This window comes from Falco rusticolus, chromosome 1, assembly GCF_015220075.1.
Source record: "Falco rusticolus isolate bFalRus1 chromosome 1, bFalRus1.pri, whole genome shotgun sequence".
In the NCBI taxonomy this organism is placed as follows: domain Eukaryota; kingdom Metazoa; phylum Chordata; class Aves; order Falconiformes; family Falconidae; genus Falco; species Falco rusticolus.
In genome coordinates this window covers 7,083,058-7,095,598 of record NC_051187.1, presented here as the reverse complement: position 1 = coordinate 7,095,598, position 12,541 = coordinate 7,083,058, and the positions used below count along the sequence as shown (strand labels likewise).

Sequence of the window (12,541 nt, the reverse complement as noted above, 5' to 3'; positions counted from 1 at the left end):
CTGGGAATTGCTCCCTTGGAATGTGCATGGACTTTCAGGGGCTTCTGCCCTGCATCTATGCAAAACCAGTAACCAAAGCAGATGAGACAGAGAGAGAGAGAAGATCCGTGGCTGTGTGAGCTGGTGTATCACATTTATCACTCATTGACTTTATTCTGACATGCAAACAGCCCTTAATTAATTCCTCTGGCAAACTTTCCTGATGGGAGAGATGCAGTAACAAGTCCCTCTGTGAGCGGTTGGCATATAATGTTTGATTTATAATGTTTGATAATCTAACATTTCTCCAGAAGATCCTTGACGCTTCTCCACATTTGTGTCTTTCACAGGATGCTGGAGTATTCCCTGGACCTGCAGAACGTCAGCTTCTCAGCGGTCCGCACTGTCCGTGTCCTGCGGCCACTCAGGGCCATTAACAGGGTCCCCAGTAAGTCAGATCCTTATTCCTCCCAGTTGATGCAAGTTCTCTGGATCTGTGCCCCAAAGATGGAAAACTAAACACAGATGCTGCCTATCTTAAACGTTCACCCAAGCCTGGTGGTGCTAGGTCCTACCACCACTCTCTGGTTACTACTGCCTGTCACCCTTTGACTTTAAATAATATTCCTTTTGACCCCTGTGGCGTCAGAGGTGAGCCTGTAGTCAATAAGATATCCAGGATTTCTTCAGACACCTTTCTTTCTCATCGGAAGAGGGTCTTAGGAGGCTGCTAAGGTGATGGAATGCAGGTGGTAGGGCTGATGGAGCCAACAGCCTTTGCCAGGCAGCGTGGGCAAAGGGTCTGAACCATGCTGTTCCCACCCGACCTGTGCTTCCTCACCCTGGAGAAACTGGGGTGAGGAAATCTTGTTGTGCCTGGAGACAGCCCCTTGGGGGGTGCTGAGGACCCTCCTCTTGGAGCATCTCTTGCTCTGCTCCCCGGAGCTGGTCTGTACAGCCAAAACCAACAAAGCAAGCCTGGGTGGGATGGGGGGTGGCTCTTCAGTCCTGGTTTATCAGGTCATGCATGAGGATTTCAGCCCCTCCTTGAACAGCATCACCAGCTCCTGCATGGCAGCAGGTGGTGGCAACCCAGCCCTGTGCTTGGAGAGGCTCTGCCCATCACAAATCCAACCAAACTGCCCAGGGGTCTGTGCCTGGGGCGCTGCGAGAGGCACTGAGCTCCATCCTTCTGGGATGCTGTACAGATCGGGTGTGGTAAGTGTAAGTACAACTGCATCCGAAACATCACTTTCCTGGTTCTACAATCCCGAGTATTGGATCCAGCATTGTTTTAACCGAATTAAATCCAAGCCTGAACTCCCCTGTCTGAACTAGCCCAATGCCTTGATGAGAGCTAATCAGCTTCAGTTCTGTCTGCCCGTGCTGGAGGTGCCTCGGCTTTATTTATCGTTCTGGTCCTGATTCCTGAACTTAATCTGGCTTTGCTGCTGCTGGTGTTTCAGTCATTACGGTAGCTTCAGAATCCTGTTTGCAATCTTTTTTTTTCCCGACTGCTGAACTGATGGATGGCTGAATTTATCCACCACTGTCTAACTGGGGATGTAATTCACTTAATGTATTTTGAAATCCCGGGTAATTTATCTTGGCGTCTCTGCAATGTAGTTACAATGGGATAGAAATGTGAGGTGGGAAAAGAAAAAAAGAGTTTTGTGTGATGATGAATGCAGTAACTACAGAAAGGCATTTCAGTCAATTAGGAGTTGACACAAGGTGGTTGTTCCCCAGCAGAGGAGTAGAAGAAAAACCTTGATCGAAGTGACAGCATCAGGAAGAGAGGAAAAAGTCTTCTTGAAGTATCAAAGTAAAGGGTGCAACAGTAAAGCTTTCTTCAAATGAAAATCAGTATCAGCAAGAGAGAGAATGCAAAAGATAGGGAAAGAAGGAGAGCAAAAGACGAGCGGAATATTACAGAGACGTCAGATGAAATCAATTTTTTGTGTGTGTAAATGTCAAGTTGAAGTCACCATCAATTTGTCTTTGTTACAGAACTGTCTGTTCCTGAACTTGTGAGAATTAACTGCCAGAGAGAGTCCTGTATTTTAAGGAAGAGAGGGGATTTAGGGTAGATGAGGGGAATTAGACAGGGAAGGGAATTTTAATATATACTGAGGGTGGAAAGAAATACAGCTGAGCAAGGGAGAACATCCGAGTTTGGTCTCAGGGAAGAAAGGGGACATACCACTGTTAGAAAACTTCAGGTGGAGAAGAGGACTTGAGATGGGGAGTGAAGGGAGCATCGCAGGGAAGGCAGGCCGTGTGCCCCAGGAGCAGGGCATGGCTGAGGGGGGGTATCTGCCTGAGGCTTTGGGGGGAAACCAGAGGGGAATGAGGAGCTGTGGGTCCTTGCAAGCCATGTGTGGCTGGGAAGGATGGTGGCTGGGAAGGCAGTGGCTGTCAGTGGAAGGAAAAGTATGGATAGAAAGGAAAAGGTCAGGAGGACATAGCTGGAATAAAGAAATTCAGCATGGACTTTTCCTCTCTGCCTCAGGTATGCGCATCCTGGTGACACTGCTTTTGGACACGCTGCCCATGCTGGGGAACGTCCTCCTTCTCTGCTTCTTCGTCTTCTTCATCTTTGGCATCGTGGGAGTCCAGCTGTGGGCAGGTTTGCTCAGGAACCGCTGCTTCCTCCCTGAGAACTTCAGCATGTGAGTCTGCCCGGGCAGCAGAAGTGTCTGTCCAGTTTGGACAAGTCTATCCCTGCAGGAGACAAGGATATCCTCCATTAAAAAGCCCTGGAGTTCTGTAAATGCTCCCTGCTCCTAAGTGCCACCCCAGCTCGAGCTCAGGCACACAGGGAACAGAGTGAGCTGTGACAATTTGCCATTCGGGTCCTGCAGAGCTGTCCTTAACCCTCAGCCAGCACTTGGGAACCTCTCTGATTGATAAGAGCCTCCAAAAAAACCCTGAGAAGAAGCGTTCAGGCTGTTTGAATTTAGCATATCATTAATGTGTGACCTTTTCTGCATTTGTCAAGACACTGAGGTCTGAATCCCGTTCGGCAGCTGGTAGCGTTTATTGGTGTGGGTTTGCATTCCCACCTAAACCCCAGGGAAAGCCGATGGAGCTACCTCACATTTGGTGATGCTAGATCCTTTTCAGCCTCAGAGCAAGACATAGTCTCTGTCCCAAAGTGTTAATTTTCAGAGATCCCTGGATTTGAAGGCCAAGAGGATTATTGTGATCAAATAGGGTTTTGTAGCTCCCAGTTTTCCTGGCCAGCCAGTTTGCCAGATGTAGGAATGTTTGAACAGCGGTTGAAAGATGGGGTAGCTGTCAGCCTTTTCCAGACCAGCATTTCTATACCTGTTGTCCTACCTACCTGCTTTTCCACCACCTCCCTCCCTTCAAATGCTGGGAGAAGGGCAGGTGACTGCAAGCCCTTGATGGCTGCTCTGTCGAGCTCTTGCACCCCGTCACCTTTCACTGGATCGCTTTCAGATGATGACCTCCAGAGTTGTTCTAGCTAGATCCACACCTGGACAGCAAAGCCCTGCAAGCCCAAAGCCTCTTGCTTGCGCACAGCAGGACCACGACAATGCTGCTGTGGCTAGGCTGGCTGTCGGGTCTGGAGCTGGCACAACGCATCTTTATCCTCTCCCACGCATCTTCCGATCAAGTACCACCCCTCTTGTAGGTTGTGCCCTCAAAGGACGCTTGGAAGAGTCATTACCAGGGCACGTTGTTGTTAAGTAAATGGCAGCAGAGCAGGGGAGCTGCTTTGCCACTGAGTAAATCCAATAGAGCCCCAGGTTTGGGTGCTGTTTAATTGAGCTGGAGTTCCAGGGGTTTAGATAAGCTTTGAAGGGTATTAAAGGCAATTCTGCAGGAATTAACCGGGCTGAACTAGGCTTAAAAATATCTTTGCAAGCTTTAGTGGGAGTGCTGGCAGCATTAAGGAGATAGCTGTGTGCAGAGCAAGAAGCCAGTTGCTGGCTGGCCATGGGTTGTTTCATCTCCCTGAAGAGTGTTTTTGCCTGGTTTTCTGTGGTAAGACCACCCTCAGAGGGAATTTAGAGCTTATCTAGGGGGTGAACAGGCACTGTGAAATGCAGATGAAGGCCCTGTCTCTGGTTTTTAGGAAGCTTGGGAGGTCCTTGTACATAGTCTCCCCACGCAGCATCTCCACGAGGACAGGAGGTACAGGAGCTTAAACGGACTGATTTCCATCTTACTGCAGCAAAGACATTGCAGAGAAGCCCCGCTGGGCTGAATCCTCCTCTTAGTCCCCTGAGGTCAGAGCCAGAGCACTTCCAGATGGAGTGACTCTTAATAATGTCATCAGAGGGGTTGCTGAGTGGCCGAGTGCACTCCCTCAGTTTCCCAAAACCCAGTTAGGGACATCATCTCACCCCGTGGGGCTGCAGAAGGTCCAAGGGGATCCCTTAAAAAAAAAAAAAAAAAAAAAAAAAAAGCTTTGAGGTCCAGAATAACAGACATCAGACTTTGCTGTTACAGTTGTTACCTTGCCAGATTGCCTGCAATCGGTGTGCAAACCTCAGCCCTGTCTGGACTCTTTCAGCCCCTACACGGTGGACTTGGAGCGATACTACCAGACAGAGAACGAAGATGAGAACCCTTTCATTTGCTCCCAGCCCCGGGAGAACGGGATGCGCTACTGCCGGAGTATCCCAACACGGAGAGAAGAGGGTCTCGAGTGCACGCTGGATTATTATTCCTACAATGACACCACCAACACATCCTGCGTCAATTGGAACCAGTATTACACCAACTGCTCTGCTGGGGAGCACAACCCCTTCAAGGGAGCCATCAACTTTGATAACATTGGCTACGCCTGGATCGCAATATTTCAGGTGAGTCCTGTCTGCAAACTGTCACAAGGTGGGGGAACTGGTTGTGCCCCCCGAGTATGTTCCCAGGGGCTGTGTAATCGCACTCCCGAGGGCTATTTTGCACTAGGAAGCACTTAGATAGTAGTGCATGGGTGCTCAGGTTGTTTGGGATACAATTTGATGCCTGCTTTGAGGCTGCCTCCATCTCACATGTGTGGACAAAATCCCAGTTTCCAAATCATGTATGTGCACAGTGAGACCATCCTGATGTGGAGCAAAGCCTAGGGACGCCTTTTCCCTCTGCAAAATGCAGTAGTGGGCCTTGGCTCCAGCTGGAAAAGAAGGGCTGGATTCAGCCTGGGCTGGCTATTGGCATTGGTAGGAGCAGGATTTGGCTGCTCAGCTGCACCAAGACCAGCTATGGGGTGTCAGAAATGACCCAGCCGGGAGAAACGTTGCTTGTGGACTTAGAGTTCTAACCGAGCCTCGATGGGTTCATTTTCCCTTCCTGTCTCCACCAGGTCATTACACTGGAAGGCTGGGTGGACATCATGTACTTTGTCATGGATGCACACTCCTTCTACAACTTCATCTACTTCATCCTCCTGATCATTGTGAGTGGCCTTAGGGGATCATGGGGTGATCCTGACATTTGGAGAGAGCAGAGCGGAATGACCCAGAGGAACAGGGCAGATAAAACAGTCAATATAAAAGTTGAGGTAGCAACCAGCCTGCTGGAAGACATGCAGCTTCAATACGGTGTTGTACCACAGCTGCATTTAGCTGCAAACATGAAGGAAGGAAGGAAAGATGCACTTAAGCTATAGTAGATACACTGCTGTTGTTGCTGCTTCTACTACTTCTTGTGCTCCAAGGCTGTCTCTCCTAGTTGCCACCTTGAAATTAAGTTTAAAAGTAGGCAAATTTCCCCCACTCAGGTTTTGAGCTCTGGAGGGGAAGAGGCTGCCCAGAAATTCCCCCGTACCGAAGAACCCAGGTGGCTGGATCCTTGGTGCAGTGGGGACATTTCAAGGAAAACAGCCCGAACTTCAGAGAGCATATTAACGAGGGAAGAGATTACTGTCCACAGCCCACCCATGCTTCACAGCATCATCTGAGACCACCCACAAAGGAGCCAACAGAGTTTCTGTGAGGTGGGCTCCATCTATGTAAGCAGAATTGTCTACCATGACTGGCTGAGCTCGTTGTCTAGACTCCCTTTATCGTCAAGGGTGAAAAATAGGTGCTTTAAGGGGGTGATTCATCTCCTGCAAAGGTAGACATCCAAAATAAATTAGATGCTTTGCAGACTTGATGTGCCTATTTCTCTCTTGACTCTAAAGGATCATTAGGTGCCTCACTCAGATGTAGCTGAGATAAGTGAGATGAGTCTCTTTCTTGCTGTCTAATTGGACTATATCCAGCAAATTAGCTGCACGTTGTCTGTTAGGCCATTGTGGGGATTTCTGCTCCTCATCAAACCAGGACTCAAACCCTGATGAGAAGGTAGGAGGTTGTTTAATCCATGATGCTCTTTCTAATTCATCTATTAGCTTCCCCCCAAAAGAAGCAATCCCTTGCTCTCATCATCCCCAAAATGACGAAGAGGAAGGGCAGGCAGTATTTTTCCAGATGCCGTGCGAGTAACGTTAGCAGTGTGTGATAGCCCGTTAGCACGTCAGTAATTCTCTGTGATCCAGGCTGGACTCCACAGAAGGCAGAACCTCATGAAACCCTCGTTGGAAATAAAATCTCCAAGCTGTGGGTACAGACTGCTGATGCCCTTGCGTAACAATCACCCGTAAATCCCGTTAGCAGGGGAAAGGGATCTGCTCACAAGCTGCCCACACACTGCCAGAAAAAATGCTGCTATCAGGAAGGCTCAGTGCATTCATCGTAATGCCACTAATTGTGATAATTACAACCGCTGTCTGTGGAGAGAGAAAAACACCATCTTAAAAGAGCAAAAGCTTTTTGTCAAAATAATCTTCTCTTGTCTTTGATCTCTGACGTCCTCCACAGAGTGCTGGCGTGGGAGCCCCTGGGGTGGGGGCTGGGGGGGTGAGTCAGCCCCTCTGTGCTTCTGGCTGGTGGTCCCCGCTGGGTGATGCAGGGGCTGGCTTGGGGTTTGCCCCTCGGTCCTTGTGCCAGGCGGTGGGGTAAAGCAGGGCTATGGGGTGGGCATGGCCACGCCAAGGTGGCTGATGGCTCCTGTCCCCTTAGGTGGGCTCCTTCTTCATGATCAACCTCTGCCTGGTGGTGATAGCAACACAGTTCTCTGAGACAAAGCAGCGTGAGAGCCAGCTGATGAAGGAGCAGCGGGTACGCTACCTGTCCAACGCCAGCACCCTCGCCAGCTTTTCGGAGCCGGGCAGCTGCTATGATGAACTCCTCAAGTACCTGGTTTATATTGCCCGTAAAGGCAGCAAGCAGCTTGTGGAGGTCTACCGGGTGGCGGGTGTGAGGATGGGCTTCCTCACCAGCCCCACAAGCAAGGCAGGGACCGACCAGCATGCCAGGAAGCGCCGGAGCAGGAAGAGGTCCTCCGTGCACCACCTCATCCACCACCATCACCACCATCACCACCACTATCACTTAGGCAATGGGAACCTGCGGGCACCCCGCGCCAGCCCGGAGATCAGCGATGTGGAGACCAGCTCACTCCACAACGGGACCAACCGGCTGATGCTCCCCCCCTCAGCACCAAACCCCCACGGGACCCCCAGCGCCGCTCCCAGCAACACCGAGTCCGTCCACAGCATCTACCATGCTGACTGCCACTTCGAGCCGGTGCGCTGCCGGTCATCCTTCCCGCAGCCAGGCCTCGGCTTGCCGAGCCCAGAGGGGATCCCCAAGAACATCGTGGGCAGCAAGGTGTACCCCACAGTGCACCCCAGTACCTCCCACGAGATGCCGAAAGAGAAGAACCTGGGGGAGGCGGCGGTCGGTGCTGGGAGCAGCACCTTGACAAGCCTCAACATCCCGCCCGGGCCGTACAGCACCATGCACAAGCTGCTGGAGACGCAGAGCACGGGTGAGCCCGGGGTTGGACGTCAGTCTGAGGTTGCTTTGCAGAAATAAAAGCTATGACCTAATTTCTTTCTTTTTCTGAATCTTTTCAGGATTCTTTTCAGTCCACGTTACAGAGAAAGGCGATGGTTTTCCAGGTGAGGCCAACATGAATCTTCTGATCGACCTGATGCGTTTTATAGCCAAAAGCAGGGGAGAGGTTTCAACCTCCCACACTTCATACTTGCAAGAATCCAAGGGAAATTAATGCTGTCAATGAACCCATTTTCTTGCCCATCCCCATCTTCCTGTGAAACCAGCTTATTCTGCAATTACAGGGACTCTCCCCAAGTCCCTGTGCTCCCCAAATCAGCTAGAACGGGGCTCAGTGGCACTGAGCAGAGCTGGAGCCCAGCCTGGCCACTTCCAAATGGCCACATCCCTTCCTTGCTGAAACCCAGATGTTGGAGGTGGCTGTGTGGCATGGGAGGTGGCTGTGTTGCCCACCACGTGCTGCAGAACTTGGGGATGGACATCTTCCAGATCTGAGTCCCAGCACATCCCTGAGTGCTGTGTAGCTCTGCTCCCTGTGGGAAACGAGGCTCAGGGAGATTGAGTGTCTGCTGTGCACGAGTGCTCAATGGCAATCACAGATGCCAAATATTAAAAATCTGTAATTTGCTCAGGAAGCCCGTAACAGAGCCGGGCACCCAGGGCAGCTTTCTTGGATCAGGGGTTTCATACCTTCACTGCAAGATGCTCCTGAGGTTTGGGAGCTCGGGCCAGTCTAGTCCAAACCCTCTCAACCTCCAAGAAGGGTTCTGGCCAGGCTTTCCCAGGTGGTCAATGCCTTTTCCACCCCACTGCAGTGGCATTGACCTTTCCAGCCAGGAGCTGTGCAGGGAAGAGACCAAATCCTGCCCCCAGCCCGGAGCTGCCCAGAGACTAAATACACAGAGCTGGGCTCCGAGCTGGTTTAGCACTGGGTTTTTATACATGCTGCTGTGCATGAGTCAGGAGTGTGTGTTGCAGATAGCCTCTCCCCTTGCAGCCAGCTGGCGGGATTTTGGGGGAATATCCTGCTGGTATTTTCACCCGGGAGCCACCTGGCAGCTGCCGTTGAGGGCAGTGTGTGGAGGGGGAAGCTGGTGATTTTGGAGCATCATCAACCAGCGGGAGCAGGAAAGGTGGCTGCTGGTGGTGGCACTCCTTATAATTACAGCCCAGAGCCTGCCAGGGCCAGGAGCTCATTGCTTTCTCCTAGCTGCCATGGCCAGAGGTATAATGAGGTGGGCTAGGGGTCCTGGGCTGGCAGGAGCTCTGCCTGCGGGCAGCTAAGGGGGCCTTGTGACTGGGGAGAGGGTGCTCAGGGAGCCTAGGTTTCACCTAGGGCTCTTCAACCCAGCAGGAGCCCTTCTCCCCTTAGGAAATATCGTGTCAAGGGCGACAGCTTGGTGCTAACGGGGGCTGGGGGTTGCTCCCATGGCTGCCCACAGCCCCCTCCATCCTGGCTGACGGGCTGCCCTGCCCCTGCCCCGCTGGCATTTCAGGGCCCTGCCAAAGCTCCTGCACGATCTCCAGCCCCTGCACCAAGCTGGACAGCGGCTCCTGCCACCCCGAGAGCTGCCCTTACTGCCTCAAGGCGCTGGCGAGCGAGGCTGAGCTGACGGACAATGAGACGGCCGACTCGGACAGCGAGGGGGTCTACGAGTTCACGCAGGATGCCCACTACAGCGACCAGCGGGACCCGCAGCGGGGCAGAGCCCGTGCTCGGAGAGCAAGCCGGGTGCTGGCCTTCTGGCACGTGGTGTGCGAGACCTTCCGGAAGATTGTGGACAGCAAATATTTTGGCCGCGGGATCATGGTGGCCATTCTCATCAACACGCTCAGCATGGGGATCGAGTACCACGAGCAGGTGAGTGCTGTCTCGGTGGCTCCCAGTGCAGCGGGGAGGCAGGCGGCGTTATGGGTCCAAATCGGACTGCTGGCAGGATGGTTTGGGGCAAGAGGCATTGGGGTGCTGTGGGAAGGGTCCCAGGACAAAGCAGGGCTGCCTTTGTCTCTAGTCTGCTTGGAGCTTGCAGGCAACAGTCACTCTGGCTGGTACCCAGCTGCGTGAGCTCGCACATCCCGGCCCGGCTGGGGATGCTCAGCACCGTGCCGAGGCCACCGTCATGTGGGCAGCACCACGGGTTGCTGGATTCTGCGGTGTGGGGTCAAGGGGAGGAAGCAGCCGTTTGCCGCTGGATTAGTGCCAGCCTGGCAGTGCTGGCGGTGCTGCCGGTGGCTGCGGGCTCCGCACCCGGTGCAGCTGCAGGCAGGGAAGTCTACTGAATTTGCAATCCCTGGAGAGGAGGTAACAAATGGCTTTGCCTCCCCGGTGAACGCTCCAGCAACAGTATGCTGAGTCCAAAATAGACTCATCGCTGGCTATTCCTCCACTTGATTATCTGAGTCCTTGCAGGCAAGAGGCTGCCTCTGCTCCAGCCTCTCACACGCTTGTTCCCCAGGAGCTTTTCCCTAGATACAGTCATTAAGACAAGGAGCTGCCACGTTTCTCTTGAAATGTCTCCATCAGGATGGCGAGAGCTCTGTTTTGGAGAAGTGTTTGCATGGGCTGGTCTCACGTAGGTTTTGTGGCTGCTGCTGGTGGCACACCTGGCACGGTGCCCTTGGTCCTGCCGCAGGCATGGGATGGCTTGGTGCTGCAGGTGCACGCTTCGTTTGGGTTTGGGGTGAAGAGTTTAGTAGCAGGGATGCTGAGATGCTGCAAAACCTTGTTAAATACGCCGCCAATGCTTGAGGACCCCCAATGGCCAGCTTCTCCTGGGCTGCCAGACCTCTCCCCTCCCCAACAGACACAGGCACCCCTGTCCCAGTGCCAGCCTTTGCTGGGAGCTCCATTGCATCTCGAGTCGTGGCTGTTCACTTTTTCCCCTTCCTGGCACGTTTCACGTTTGCAGAGTCGCTCCAGTTGCACGCAGAGGCGTTTCTCCCACAGCTCCCAGTGGCAGTGGTGGTGGCTGCAGATCAGCTCCCCAGTCCTGTGTCCTCCCCTGGCATTAATGCCTCAACGACCAAACGCCGGGGAGACGTGGCTGTGCTAAATGTGTCCCTTCCAGCCAGCACCTTCTCCCTGATGTCCTAATACAGGCTGGCTGGCTGACCGTTGTTTTCAGTACACATTAACCAGCGATGCGCTCTGAAGTCCTGCAGGTTTCACCTTCCTGTGCTGCCCTTGGTGGGAGCTCTGCGGGGAAGCTCGAGCAATTCCACCTTTATTGAATAATAGCGGGAAGATCATCTCCTAAGAACCTGGGAGGAGGTGGCTCACAGAAACCAAACAACAGTTATAGTCCTCCTTTGGCTGCAAGGTGAAAGCAGATCTGTCTGTGCTGTGACTGCCCAAGGGGCAGGTTGTCCAAGGTTGTTGCCCTTTTTCAGGAGCACCTTTGGGAGAGGCTGGCGTAGGCTGCCACCGTGTGTGTACCAGGGGGACCATCCCATGGGGAGGTGGGGGGGGTGGTGGCTGAGCAAACTCCCATCCTCAAACACCGTAAAGGCAACACAGCTCCTTCATTCTTGGGCTCAGGGGAAATAGGGCAGCGGGGTGCTGGCCTCTGCCCTGGCCAGCGGTGAGTCCCAGCAGGCAGCTGGATGGGAAGAAGCAGATTTTTGTGGTTTTTGGGTAACAGGGTGAAGGGAGCTGATAAGCGTAGGGGGACTCCAGACGCTGTGGGTGGTTGCTTTCTTTGATGGTGTTTTGCAGCTACTACTGTTCCAGATTCCTTTCTCCCAGGCATTTGGAGTGAATAGTGGAGTTTGGTTTTATTAGTTCATCTGCTCGAAGCGGCGGCAGAGAGCAGAGAGGTGTTTTTCTGTAAACCCGGGAAGCTTTTAGTCTGCAGTTTCATAATCTGGCAGTTATAAAAGCAGGAGTTAGAGGGGAGAAATGCTGGACTGGGCCTTTCTGCAGATATTATAAACATTGAAATATGATTTTTTTGTTTCAAAGAGCCTCTCCTAAAAGTGCAAGTGACCAACCACGCCAAATTTATCTTTGTTGGCTGATGTTTGCAAAGACATGAGGGGGCTTGAAGAGTACTTGACTCCATGACTTTCTATATTAAGCTTTCTGCTTATTTAATGAATATTTACCTCTTGGGTTTTTCAAGGCCACCCTGGGCACCCTGGGCTATATTAGGATAAATACTTTCAGGACATGCTTTAAGGTGCCATGCAAAAAGCCTTGTGTTGTTTACTAGCATCTTACCAGAGGGGAGAGGATGCACTAGCAGCTACTCTGTGAGAGGAAGGATAGGCTGGTGGTTCCTCAATGAGGGAGAAGGCTTCTGCCTTCCCACCTGTCCCCAGCAATGTTGGGTGGGATTCAGCAGCGCCGGGACCACCAGAGCATCAGGGACTTCAAGGCAGGAGCTGGTCTGCTGAGGTCCTCATTATAGCCAGGGAAGAAAAGTGTGCTCCTCTGGAGGCTCTGCATTTCACCTCGGGACAAGCATCCTGTAGGGACCTGCTTTTCTCCATGGAGGATGCCTGGAAGACTGAAACAGTCTTTCAGTCACTTGTTTAGTAGAGTCATCAGCCAGAGAAGGCCAGGCTGGGATATTTAGGATAAAAGTGGTTCTTTGGAGGCGTGTCACAATGAGTAGAAATTGGGAGTGTGTTGAGAACAGTGGCCCTCACCTCTCGCTATTTGCACTCACCCATCGATCAAG

At 52.4% G+C, this 12,541-nt stretch overlaps 1 protein-coding gene across 18 annotated transcripts in view; it reads left to right on the top strand.

Annotated features, from left to right (window-relative positions):
* CACNA1G (calcium voltage-gated channel subunit alpha1 G) overlaps positions 1-12,541 on the top strand; it is a 153,479-nt gene that overhangs the window by 57,744 nt on the left and 83,194 nt on the right. For all 18 annotated transcript variants that reach the window (XR_005107300.1, XR_005107302.1, XR_005107301.1 and 15 more), the window contains exons 4-10: positions 330-427; positions 2,492-2,651; positions 4,526-4,817; positions 5,318-5,410; positions 7,020-7,830; positions 7,919-7,963; positions 9,356-9,720. Coding sequence is in view for 15 of the 18 variants with exons in the window: in XM_037407187.1 (XP_037263084.1) it covers positions 330-427; positions 2,492-2,651; positions 4,526-4,817; positions 5,318-5,410; positions 7,020-7,830; positions 7,919-7,963; positions 9,356-9,720 (1,864 nt within the window). In the remaining 3 variants the exon portion in view is untranslated. The remainder of the gene's footprint in view (positions 1-329; positions 428-2,491; positions 2,652-4,525; positions 4,818-5,317; positions 5,411-7,019; positions 7,831-7,918; positions 7,964-9,355; positions 9,721-12,541) is intronic.